The sequence below is a fragment of the Aethalodelphis obliquidens genome, unplaced genomic scaffold, assembly GCF_003676395.1.
Source record: "Aethalodelphis obliquidens isolate GAN/ISIS:26980383/991018 unplaced genomic scaffold, ASM367639v1 scaffold17, whole genome shotgun sequence".
NCBI classification, from domain to species: Eukaryota; Metazoa; Chordata; class Mammalia; order Artiodactyla; family Delphinidae; genus Aethalodelphis; species Aethalodelphis obliquidens.
This window is the reverse complement of record NW_020837961.1, coordinates 13,456,019-13,468,919: the sequence shown is the minus strand read 5'-3', so window position 1 is coordinate 13,468,919 and position 12,901 is coordinate 13,456,019. Positions and strand designations below refer to the sequence as shown.

Here is a 12,901-nt window from a genome sequence, read left to right as displayed (position 1 = left end):
TGAGTAATCATCTTTCATGCCAGAACTCTCTAATAGTAATAGAAACAGTCGTAATGATTTATTACATGTGTTTTGTGCTTCATAATCTTCCAAAACCTTTTCAGTTTCAATAACTCTTCACTAAACTCTATGAGATCTAATATTCACAAAACCCGATCAGATCTAAAACAAAAAGCACCCAACCTTAATAAGGTAATACTATGTCATTTATATCTTATTACTCAATGGAATTTAAAGACTTTAATTTCCATTAGAATAATCTATTGAAGTATACCCATCGGCGAACCCTTAACTTCATAATATCAGTTTATCACATTGTCAAGATTTTGTCTTTTAAAAAATATTTTATTCTAATAAATCTTTCTGCATAATGAAGTAGCATTGGTAAGGGAATAAACATTTTTAACAAATGTAAGTTATTTTTTTTTTGAACTTGGAGTGAGAACCTGTTTATTTTCTTTTTCAAAGACAATAGTATCAGCAGCCTACCTGCTTAGACACCATAGGGAGATCTTTTGCTGGTAGTTTCTCCTGATTTCCTTCCCGAATCAGGAGGGCTCACAGGGGCTTGGTAGTATGACCTGTTATAGTCAAAGCTCCCACCTGTCCAGCCTCGACTTTCCCATTGTAGGCCACTTTCACCCTTTTCAGATGGTGTCAGGCAAAGATGCTCGAGGGAGGTCATTGTGGAGGAGACTTGATGTGGGGCCCCTTTCGTAGATATGCCCTTTGGTGTGACAGGCTTTCTTGCGTGCTATTTTGGGTAGGCATTTCCTTCCCATCTCTCCATGGAGAGAGAAAATTAGTTTTGTCAAAGTAATTCTCAATGCATTCATAATCATCAAAGCTTTAATATTCATCTGCTTTTGTGATGTATATCATATTGCTCCCTTGGATTTGTACAAAGAATTTTCTGATATTTTTAATGTGGAATCTTCTGGAACCCATCCATCATCCCATTTTTCTAACTCTTACCCATATCTGTATATTGAAGTGTACGAAAGTTGCATGAAGATTGTCGTAGAGGAAAATATATAAGCTGTTCTTTTCAAAGATACATCATCTCCTAGATTATTGAAAAATAATTTCTTCTATTATTTCTCTTTGATAATTGGTATAAATCCTTAAAGATCTTATCTTATTTCACAAAGGATAGGCTGTTTTCCCCTAAAATGCATATTTAAAATGTTAGTCTACTCAGGCATAGGCCCTTATGACAAAAGAGACCTTCAAAAGCATCCCGTCATTTACTTTCATTTTACCAATGAGGAAGGTGAGGCCACAGAGTCTTCAAGCTCCCAGGTAGCCTTCTTTTCTGCCTACCACATTGTCAAAAAGCAGAGTCCATGTTTGCAGAATGCCATGAAATTAGTGGGTTTCACATCATAAATAATTTGTAACCACAGTATTATTATTGTGCAAAAACATTCATTGACAGCATCAAAATTCTACCATAAAAAATGAGATGCCGGGCTTCCCTGGTGGCGCAGTGGTTGAGAGTCCGCCCGCCTGCTGATGCAGGGGACGCGGGTTAATGCCCCGGTCCGGGAGGATCCCACGTGCCGCGGAGCGGCTGGGCCCGTGGGCCATGGTTGCTGAGCCTGTGCGTCCGGGGCCTGTGCTCCGCGGTGGGAGAGGCCACAGCGGTGAGAGGCCCGCGTACCGCCAAAAAAAAAAAAAAAAAAAAAAAAGAAATGAGATGCCATGTACACCCACACATGTGTGTGTTCTAAAAGGCTTTCTTTGATTACTGTGTAAATGGTAAATAGAAGTCCATATAGTTTCAGGTCTGATTCTACATCTGCTAATTGGATTTCTCTGTATGGATTTAGTAAGCCAATATTCATGTTCTTAAGTAAACATGTCTCTGAATGCATGCATATGACAAAGCTGATTTTTCCTTTAATTGATGGAGTCAATGACTAAATCAGAGGTAAGCCAAGTTTACTTTGTAAAAGTAATCTAGGTTATAATGAAAGGACTTTATACTTATTTTAGTAGCAGCCTTAGAACTAATGGAAAGAAAACAGAAATGTAGAATCCTAAAGGTCTTCCAAGGGCAAAAAATTCATCTTTTTCCTGACAGGAATGCCCACATTATTCTAAAACATTCTGTTTTACATCTAATTCCTAGCTGACAAGTGTCCATTTTTCATGCTTATCCATTCGTCACCCTCGTGTTCTCTCTGCCTGCAAGTCATCCAGCCTGCCTTCTATCACATCTCTCCAAATGATAAAGGATATGCTTAAAATGCTACTCACCCCCTTACAGAGTACCGTGGAGGCATATGAAAGGAGCAGCTGCCATGCTGGACAGCACAATATATTCTATGCTCTTTACACAACCTGAAAGCTAGAGAAGAGGTTTTTGGCAGGAATTAAAAGGATTTTTCAGGAAGCAGTACTACTTTGTGGGGGGTTAAATGTGAATCATTTTAGGAATTAGATAAAATTTACATAGAGTTTAAAATTAAATAACCTCAAAACAACAGAATTATATGGTATTCAGTGATAGTTCAGTTAAACCTGTCTTTTGAAGTACATGACTCCGATGTGTGGTCACCATTCTCAATTAGGAAATGAGGATTCTCAAAAGGTGTGCCATCATATGGCAGGAATTTGAAGACTGTGCCCAAAACTATACCATATCCTAAGAAGAATTATAGCGTGCTCCATTCAAACCCATCATCCCTTAATGCTGACTTCCATCACCATAAAATCTTGCAAAAGAGCAGGAGTTCTCCTGATGGTCATTTTCCCAATTCCTGTGCACCCTCAACTCAGCTGGGCTTCTACTCCCCCTTCACTCCTAAATTCCCCAAACTTCTCCTGAGTCCTTTGCTGCATTTGTCCTGTTGGCCTCCCAACTTCTTAAAACTTTATTCTCCTCTTGGCTTCTCTGACACTTGTGTCTTGGTTTTTCTCCGACGTCTTTGCTCACGCCATATCATTTTTGCAGGCAGGTTTTCCTCTTGAATGTTGGTGTCCTCTTTTTTTTTTTCCCTGCCCTGGTAGTGTCATCTATTTCTAGTGCTTCAGCTATCTCCTAGAAAATGAAGCACAGATCTTTCATCAGGCCTTCTTTTCCAAACTCTAGACCAGTGGTTCTCTACTTGAGGTGATTTTTCATGTCAGGAGACATTTGGCATTATCTGGAGGCATTTGTTTTGCCATGGCTTGGAAGGGTGCTACTGGTGTCTGTTGGGTAGAGTCCAAGGATGCTGCTAAGCAACTTACTGTGCACGGGGCAACCTCACAACAGAATTATCCAGTCCCAAATGTCAGTCGTGCTGAGGTTGAGAAATCATGATATGGACCTATTGGACTTTTCCGCTTGAATAGCCTACAGCTGCACCAAACTGAACATGTACCAAAATAAATTTGCTATCTTTCTCACCACTTTTCTGCCCAATTTGGTATTATTTCATTTAATGCTGGTATCAACTTAACAATTGCAGTAGCTAAGAATATACTATTATCTTTTCCTCTTCTCACTCTCCAAATACCTAGGTCTTCCTCAACATATGATCTATTTATTACTAGAATCTGCTTTCTCCCCTTCCTGTCCACTGTCACTAGTTGAGTTCAGGACCCCGTTATCCCTCCTGATCTATTCAAATGGGTTCCTAACTACCTTCTGCTTCTTCACCACCACCTCAATCACACCGAGGGCAATATGACATCCTATCTCCCTCCTCTGCTTAAAAGCCTTTGAGGGTTTGCCATTCCTTAGCATGGCAGGAAGGCTTTTCATAAATAGATCTCAGCTTACCGTTCTAGTCTTGATTCTGAATCTTACATATCTTCATCCTAAGTACCTAATAAAGTGCCTACCTTAAGGAGATAATTTACAAATGTTAAAGGAATTTGTTTTGACTATTTGGATATATATGTGCCTCATTCTTTCTAATTCTCAATCCTTATTTTGTGATATGCTGGTTAGTTTAACTGAGAGTCAATATGTTATTTGATTTGAAAACTAATTCCAGTCTTTAGGTCTTCACCCTACCCTGCATCAGATGGGAGTTTTGTTTTTTTGTGTGCAGTACAAGGGCCTCTCACTGCTGTGGCCTCTCCCGTTGCAGTGCACAGGCTCCGGACGCGCAGGCTCAGCAGCCATGGCTCACGGGCCTAGCCGCTCCGCAGCATATGGGATCTTCCCGGCAGGGGCACGAACCCGTGTCCCCTGCATCGGCAGGCGGACTCTCAACCACTGCGCCACCAGGGAAGCCCAGATGGGAGTTTTTTAGAATCATTTTTCACCAACAAGATATACCCTGTCAAGAACATTTTATCCCATTAAAGTTATTCACTGCTGCTATTGCTTTTATTAATATTTGGTGTTTTGCCAAAATTTCATCTTAATGCAGATTAAAAACAAAGATAAGCTACTATATGAGAAAAGAAAGAGTAGAAGTTGTTTTAATGTTTCTGTTGAAAGGACACAAATCAACCAAAAGAGATGTGAAGGGATGTGTGGGATAGAAAAATACGTATCAAATCAGCAGGTTCTAACGCAGCATCAGTTATTTTGCTGTGAGGCTTTGAGTAACTTGAGAAATGTGTTTCTCATATGTAAAATAAGGACCTGGTTTAGATAACTTTCAAGTTCTAATAACTCTGGATTTTAAGTGTTCATTCCTGCAACATACTCAATTTCTTGATAATCAAATTAGAAATGCCCTTCTGACAGAAATTCTGTCACCATTTGTAGAGTCTCTTGTCTTACTTCAGACCCACCTAGATCCAGTTATCTTTTCACAGCCCCTAAGCTCTTGAAGGTTTTTTTCTGCCAAGAAATTCAACCAAATGGCAAATATATGACAATGAATTTTTTTCTCAGTGCATTTTCCAAGTGGTGCTTTCTAATAGCTCCTTGAAAGACATTAGAGGCACACCTCCAGAGTCTTCAGATTTCCACTCATTAGTTCAGTAGGCTGAAATCGTGCTTTTAGATTCTGAAGTCATTGCTGGGGACATGGGATGAAAGGAAAGAGGCATTAACTTTTTACTAAAATCAACTGGGTAAAATTCCAATAACTTTTAATGGGAAGGAGCTGAAGAGTACATATACGAAATAATTTTTTTGCTTTGCTTTTAAAAAAAATGCTGCTTCAAAGCTCTATGACTGACTCATGTACTTTTTAGCTTTGGTGTTTAAAATGACAAACTGGTTTCTAACATTTTCGTGTCCATCAATAGCAGTTTTTAAAATTGTACTGCGTATTGCTGTAGCAACTATAACTGTATAAATCAGGGGTCCCCAACCCCTGATCCGTGGCCTGTTAGGAACCAGGCCGCAGAGCCGGAGGTGGGCAGCGAGTGAGCAAAGCTTCATGCGCGGCTCCCCGTCGCTCGCAGTACCGCCTGAACCATCCCTCCCCCGCCAACCCTCCCCCGACCCTGGTCCGTAGAAAAACTGTCTTCCACGAAACCGGTCCCTGGTGCCCAAAAGGTTGGGGACCACTGATATAAATACATAATTAGATTCTTGGTATATTTGAGCAGAAATGACTGTTTAATCTTCTAATTGCAGAATGGTCACATAATTTACATATTGAGATATTTCTGGACTCATCCCAATAGTTACTCTTTTCCCTGTCTTGTGTTTGAGACACCTCAAGAAGCTATATTCATTCTTTCAGGACTCCAGCATTCTGTTTTTCACTCTGAACAGAAACTTGCTTTTGAGTTATTTATCAAAAGATCTCAGAGTTATTACAACTACAATAGTTATCTATTGGGAAGAAAGAAAAAATAAGATTATACCTAAGGGACTTTATGAATAAGCATCATGACAATGGGATTCTCTTGATTAAAAATGTGATCATTGGGCTTCCCTGGTGGTGCAGTGGTTGAGAGTCCGCCTGCCGATGCAGGGGACGTGGGTTCGTGCCCCGGTCCGGGAAGATCCCACATGCCGCGGAGCGGCTGGGCCCGTGAGCCATGGCCGCTGAGCCTGCGCGTCCAGAGCCTGTGCTCCGCAATGGGAGAGGCCACAACAGTGAGAGGCCCGCGTAACGCAAAAAAAAAAAAAAAAAAAGTTATCATTATAGTTGATTATTAAGAAATAGTAAGGAAATGCAATGAATGAGTTTCACTAATTGTTAGAATGAGGATCTCCAAAGCATTCCAGTGAAGATTAAAGTAGGAACAGTTAATAGCCTCCAAGTTTCATAATTTCCAGTACACAGAATATAATCACCCACATTATGGTACAGTACTAACATGATTAAAAAATACAGAGAAACATAAAATAAGCTGCAGGATGTTTATTGTACTTCCAATAAATGAATAAATGTTAATTAGTTTTGTCTTATATTTTATTACTGGTGCTTTCCAGATCTGCGGAAGACATTTGAGCAGGAACCCCTGGGAAAGGAAGTATCCTTGGAACAGGAAGTCTTGCTCCAGTGTCGACCACCAGAAGGGATCCCAGTGGCTGAAGTGAGTAGCAAAAATTCTTCACATTTAGCAATTGACGCTTAAGTTATTCTAACGGAGGCCTAGTCCCTGGCTAATGGTGCAGTGAATTAGGGTATGGCATGATGAATGGTTGGTAATGGAGTCCTAACTGCTTGCTACTGGCAAAATAGATTGATTGGGAACTGATTAATGACTTGGAGTCAATTAGAATGCCCCACTGGACAAAGCCACAGGCAGCTTGGTTTAATTTTGTCACTGTCTTTTAAGAAATCAGAAACACTGTTTTATTTTATCTGGCACTAATCATAGAGAAAGGTGGTATGACTTAATAATGTACCATCAATTTTATTATTTTTCTTGATACTATGCAAAAAATGTAAGAAAGGTGTGTGTGTGTGTGTGTGTGTGTGTGTGTGTGTGTGTGTGAGCCTGTGCACTCCACGTATATATTTCCTGCTCTGTGATATATTGATGGACATACCTAAAAGCCATAGCCACACACCATGAATAAAAACATGTTTGAGGAATGTCCGTTAGTTTCATCCTGTAAGCTTTCCATTAGCTCTTTATTTTCATTTTCTGTTTTTGGTGAAACAAAGCCTATTGATAGTTAATGAAATATTACAAATCAGATTTATACCATGACTTTTTATTAGCACCAAACAATACAATGCCCATTTTTCTGTCACAGTCATCCATATCTCCAATGTATCAATGCAAAGGCTCTAAGTGGCACTCTTAATGAAATTTCCTTTTTTCTTTGAAAGAAGAGAGCTGTTTTTTGCCTTGTTCCTGGCATCCCATGGCACTTTCTAGCACTGTATCAGAGACTTTGTATGATTATTGCTGCTTTATCCAGCCACTCCAAAACCTTATCTTCTAACACTGACACACAATATGATTTATTGTGATTATAAAGTAGGCAGCTCTTCTCTATTCAATATTTCCTTTCACTTAGGACAATAAGTGCATCTGTCTCCTTAACTGGATTTCTAAAATTCTAATGCAAACCTCCACCATTAAACTATCTTGAAGACCAAAACATATCCTGAGTAACATAGGTATCCATAGACTCTTCCTGACCTGATGTTTCTTAAAGAGAGCAAATCCCTGCAGAGATTTTCAGTGAGGAGATTCTATAACTTCTTCATTTTCTTGGTCTCCTCAGCAAAGTGGTTCACTTTGGCAAGGAGTAAAGATTCAAGAGTGCAAACTAATTGGCTGTGAATTTTATCTGTATCATCACTGGGGAAGAGACCAATTAACACTTGGCAAGCTCAAAAATCATATACCCATTTGACATTCACAGAACTATAATGTGAATATTTTTTCTTTTTCTGGAAGTCAAGAGAGAGATCAAACACACATGCTTGAGAGCAGGCTAATAAACTCCTGTGTCGATTATTTTCAGCACCCTTAGAATCACCAAGATCAGAAATCTAATGAATACTTTAACGTGACATGTTACAACTGTCATTTGCTCAGGAGGGGCAGATAAATTAAAGAAGAAAGGGATGAATTGTAACGTGGTGAGTTAAGGGATTATAAGATTATTTTAATTTAATGGTATATATATTTATCATTTAATATTTTATTTATTTATTTGAGGAATTTAAAAGCATGAAAATAGCATAAAATGGAATATTGATCTTAAAAGGAAACCAGCAGGTAAAACTCTCATGTTTTACTATAAACAAAATCAGTCCTTAAGACATCAGGCCATGCTGACAAGGATTTATGCTTCTTTTGTATGCAAGGCAAATGAATCTGAAAAACTCAGTAAACACTCAACAAATACATAGTTGACTGATTCAATTTATCTTTGTTTAATAAGTATATATCTAGCATCATTGAATAAGTAGTCAAGTTCATTCTTTGCAGAATATCAGGAGACAATAATTTTCTTCCCATAAAAGTCAGTAGGGGGCTTCCCTGGTGGCGCAGTGGTTGAGAGTCCACCTGCCGATTCGGGGGACACGGGTTCGTGCCCCAGTCTGGGAATATCCCACATGCCGCGGAGCGGCTGGGCCCGTGAGCCATGGCCGCTGAGCCTGCGCGTCTGGAGCCTGTGCTCCACAAAGGGAGAGGCCACAGCAGTGAGAGGCCCGCGTACCAAAAAAAAAAGAAAAAAGTCAGTAGGTTTCCAAAGAGCTCTACTAATCTTAAGTTACAGAAGCATCACCTTTGGTGCAAATAATGGCACAGGCATATCTGAGATAATAAATAACATTTAATTTTCTCCCCTATTTTGGCTTTAATTTCTGCTACAGAACGTTAAACTAATTTCCTTACAGAACTCTAGGTTTAAACTCAAGTGTCCCCATTTTTACGTCTTGGACTTTAAGCAAGGTATTTCAGCTCTTGGTATCTAAGTTTCCTCAATTAAATTACAAAATGGATATAATAACGAATGGTGTCTCTCCAGAATGTAGCTGAAGGTTAATGAGATATATGCAAATCACTTAGACCATGTAGAAGCACTCACTAGCATTATTAATGCTATTATTCTATCACCTATTGATTCACAGAAGACTCAGTTCGACCTCTTGAATTTGGAGTGGTCACTGAGCACAGTGCAGCTCTGTTGGGCACTGTGGGGTGTGCAGAGATGAAGCTTCTGCCCTACGAAGAGTCACGAAGATGCCCTCCTGTGTTTTCTAGCCAGTTACTTTGGTTAGAGGCCATAAATGCTACAAATGAAGATAACGTTTGAGCTTTAAAACCGGGAAATTCCCTTATTGATGTAACATATTTACTTTACAAATGCCTTGTTAACGTGAATATCTACAGCAAGTCCTGATGTGCTGCTGTCCTTACTCTGATTTTTCAAGTTGTCTGTTTAGTCATAATGGACCCAAGACATTGGACCAGACTTCATATTTTCTCCCAAAGAGGAAATCTGGGCTGGGGCTACTGTTGGTAGCTCTCCTTTTCCAAGCCAAAGGAAAGAGAGGGACAAAGAAAGTGTCAGAGGAGGAAGAGGCCAACCCAGGATTCCTTACATGCTATCTCTCCAGGTCGTAGCAGTGTTGACTAAAAACTCCTCTCAGTACTCATTGGTTAAGAAAAAAAATATGTCAGCTATTAAGTAGCGGATGCAGAACTATTCAGTATTTAACATCTGGTATGAATGAACCAGTATAACTGCCTGAACATCAGCCCCTAGGTACCCTGATTTTTTTACAGCTCCAACTATTATCTGTGTTGAAATATATCTGTTTACTACTGTCCTACCTGATTAGACTGGGATGAAATAAGGAACAAAACGGGATTTTTGTTCATGTTTCTCTCTAACACCAGCAGACTGTAGGTTGCATAGTAGATTCTCTAAGTATATTTAACTAAATGAAATAAAGAGTCCCTGTTGGATGTGACACAGAGGCGGCACCTCAGGACATGGAACTTCTCAGAGAAAAGATGTTTGTCACCTCTGAAGACGCATACTGAGAGAACTCAGTGAGGGTGGAGTAAGGGAATCTATCCGTCTAGTGCTTCTGACCCACTAGATGGGAATAAAAGGCCATTGAGAGTTACTTCAGTTCAAGGACTGTAGGACAGGTTAATAATAATTATATTTAAATGAAAAGTAGACTAGGTGAAAGAAAGAATAACAAATCCCAGAAATACTCTAAAATGGTATTGCTCAGTATTTTTAATACCTCTTTTGCTAGGATCAAGCCAAAAATATAATGCTTTTCTCCCATGTCTGGGGAGACATTTGCCTGCCTTTTGGCAGAAACCCGCCGTCTCCCCAAAGAAGCCAGAAGATTAATATGCCCGTGCACGGGTGCTGGGTTGCTCCAGTGGCATAACAGCAGCACTGTATGAAATGAACCCCTCTTTGCTCATTTTAGTTTACGCCTGGAAAATGTTGCTGTCATATGGTGAGCCAGAAATATATTCAGAGATGCTTTATTTCATCAGATTATCTCTTTTGGAGAGTACTGGTATCAGAACATCAGTGGATACAAGATTTGTTGGCATGGCAGAAGGAGCAAAGCTGAATTTTTCACTAAAACAAACCTGTGATTTGTTTCACCTTAAACAAGGGGATAATTGCTCCTCTAATTATAATCGAACTATTTCTCATAGGAGTCTAATTGGAGGAACAGGGCACAATGTTCAACATATTGACCCAGTTGTGCTTGAAAACCGTCATCTTACTTATCCACATTTGCATCTCTAATTAGCAAGTGGGAAAATATGGGGTGAAGTGCAAAAGAATAGATGATTTTGCTGAGTTTAGTCTTGCTAAACAGGAAAGAGAGTTTTTTAAAGCAGCATCAGCTTTATCAGGGGAAAAAGCTGCTGGCAGCTGGAGGCCTCACCAGATGTATAGCATCAGGTAGCTCTCCATCTAATTGATTATTAATAGGGCCAATGAACATTTTGTTTCATGAGAGGAGTGCATGTTTGGCTGCCCCTTCCCTCATAACTGGAACTTTGTGTCGACGCATTTCCATGCAGGTGCATTTTCTCCCAAGCTGTGCTTTATATTCCTTGCAGACAAAAAAGGTTTAGAGAGAAAAGGAGAGTTTGAATACTAATTTGGAGGGAGACATTGCTTTCAGTGCCCAGTGATATCTGCTGGAATTTTCTCCTAGCATGTGTGTAGCAACAAGAAAGTGTTTTGCTTATGAGATGAGTATCAGCCTTACAAACAGGTTTGCCACAAGTATCAGGTTCCCTGACAGGGAGTCAGCTTGCAAGCTTTGCATTGGTCCAGTCAATATTTGCCAACGTCATCTCTATATTTTGGTCACTTGATATGTTTTTCTGCCAATGTAAATAATATGCCTCTAATAGTTATGCAAAGAGAGCACCACAAGCACAGATAACTTTGTGAAGCAAGTTAAAAATTATAATAAAATTAAACACAGGAATAAATAACAAACCTGATTTATAATAGATTTGTGGCTTGACTTCTGCATATACACAGTGGTTCCTTTGAGCCTACAGTACAAAATCCCATTTTTACTTTTTTTTTTAATATTTTTTTAATTTTTTTTTTTTTTTTTTTGCGGTACGCGGACCTCTCACTGCTGTGGCCTCTCCCGTTGCGGAGCACAGGCTCCGGATGTGCAGGCTCAGCGGCCATGGCTCACGGGCTCAGCTGCTCTGCGGCATGTGGGATCTTCCCAGACAGGGGCACGAACCCATGTCCCCTGCATCGGTAGGCGGACTCTCAGCCACTGCACCACCAGGGAAGCCCCCCATTTTTATTTTTAATTACTAATTCATTTATTCAAGGAATATTCATTGTCCACTCACCGTGTGCTGGATACTTTTCTAGTTGAAGGAGATACATGTCAGTCAGAGTCCCTAAAGGGTAACAAAACCATAAACAAGAATAGAAATAAAGGAGCAAGATATTGTCAGATAATTGCAAGTTAAAGGAAGTAAGGCAAGGTCATATCTGAGAGGTTGACGGTTGTTGGTGATCAGAAGTCACTTTAAAGTTTAAGGAGAATCTATATCTGAAGAAATAACATTTGAGCTGAGATCTGAATGACAGGAAAGAGCCAGACTTGAAAAGATCTGGGTCAGGAAGCTCCAGGTAGGGGAGCAGAATACCTCAGAATGTGGTTATGGTTTAAAAAGGAGGCCAGTGTCTCTGAGACACAGTGAGCCATCAGGAGGGCAGGAAGCCCTTCAGTCAAAGGGTTAGGATGAGCTTGGGGACTAACACGTGGTAATGGTAAGGGATTTGGAATTGTTTCTGAATATATGCAGAGTCATTGGAGATTTTAAGTAAGGAATTGTCATGACCTGATATATATTTATTTCAAAGATCATTCTTGCTGCTCTAGGGAGTATAGATTTTAGAAGTGTAAAAATGGAAACAGAGACACCATTGAGGAGATGATTTTGCCTTACTTCAAGTAAGAGAAGATAGTTGATGGTCTTAGGGTAGAAGTAGAAGAGAGAGAGAAAGGTGGAGAAATAAAGGATATATTTTAATTCCTGTGGGAACAGAAAGTTCTGAACTTGGATTTTACATCTGATTTTATTAAATGAATAAAATCTAGAAAATATTTGGTCCTTCAGAAGAAAGTGAAATCTTCCATGCTAACGGTCAGCAAACGCAGTAGAGTGAGCTTTTCTTAGATGACCTAAAATCAGTGGTCAGTAGACTTCAGTGTTTTCAGATACATTCTTTCTCTCTCAGTGATGCTTCAGCAACAGGCAGTGACCTCGCCTGAATACATAATCGCAGGGCAGGAGGGTCTTTTATTTCCACAGCCTTTATTTCATGAAAAAAAGGTTTTTTCTTGGGTAAGTTCTTTGCTTTTGAAATTTCTTTCAATGATTCTTCATATGCCTAGAGGCACTATTTATTGTAAACTGATTGTGGATGAAAAATGACAGTCATAACAAAAAGAGCAAAAAGCCAGTGTTTTTTTAAAGGCGGTCAGACTTAGCAAGAGTCCCAACACCCTTAATTGCTAAATATGAGGAAATGCTGAGAGTTACT

At 39.6% G+C, this 12,901-nt stretch overlaps 1 protein-coding gene across 1 annotated transcript in view; it reads left to right on the top strand.

Annotated features, from left to right (window-relative positions):
- Positions 1 to 12,901, top strand: part of LOC113625966 (netrin receptor UNC5C) — a 358,340-nt gene that overhangs the window by 276,478 nt on the left and 68,961 nt on the right. The window contains exon 4 of the mRNA XM_027116940.1: positions 6,344 to 6,447. Coding sequence (XP_026972741.1) covers positions 6,344 to 6,447 — 104 coding nt within the window. The remainder of the gene's footprint in view (positions 1 to 6,343; positions 6,448 to 12,901) is intronic.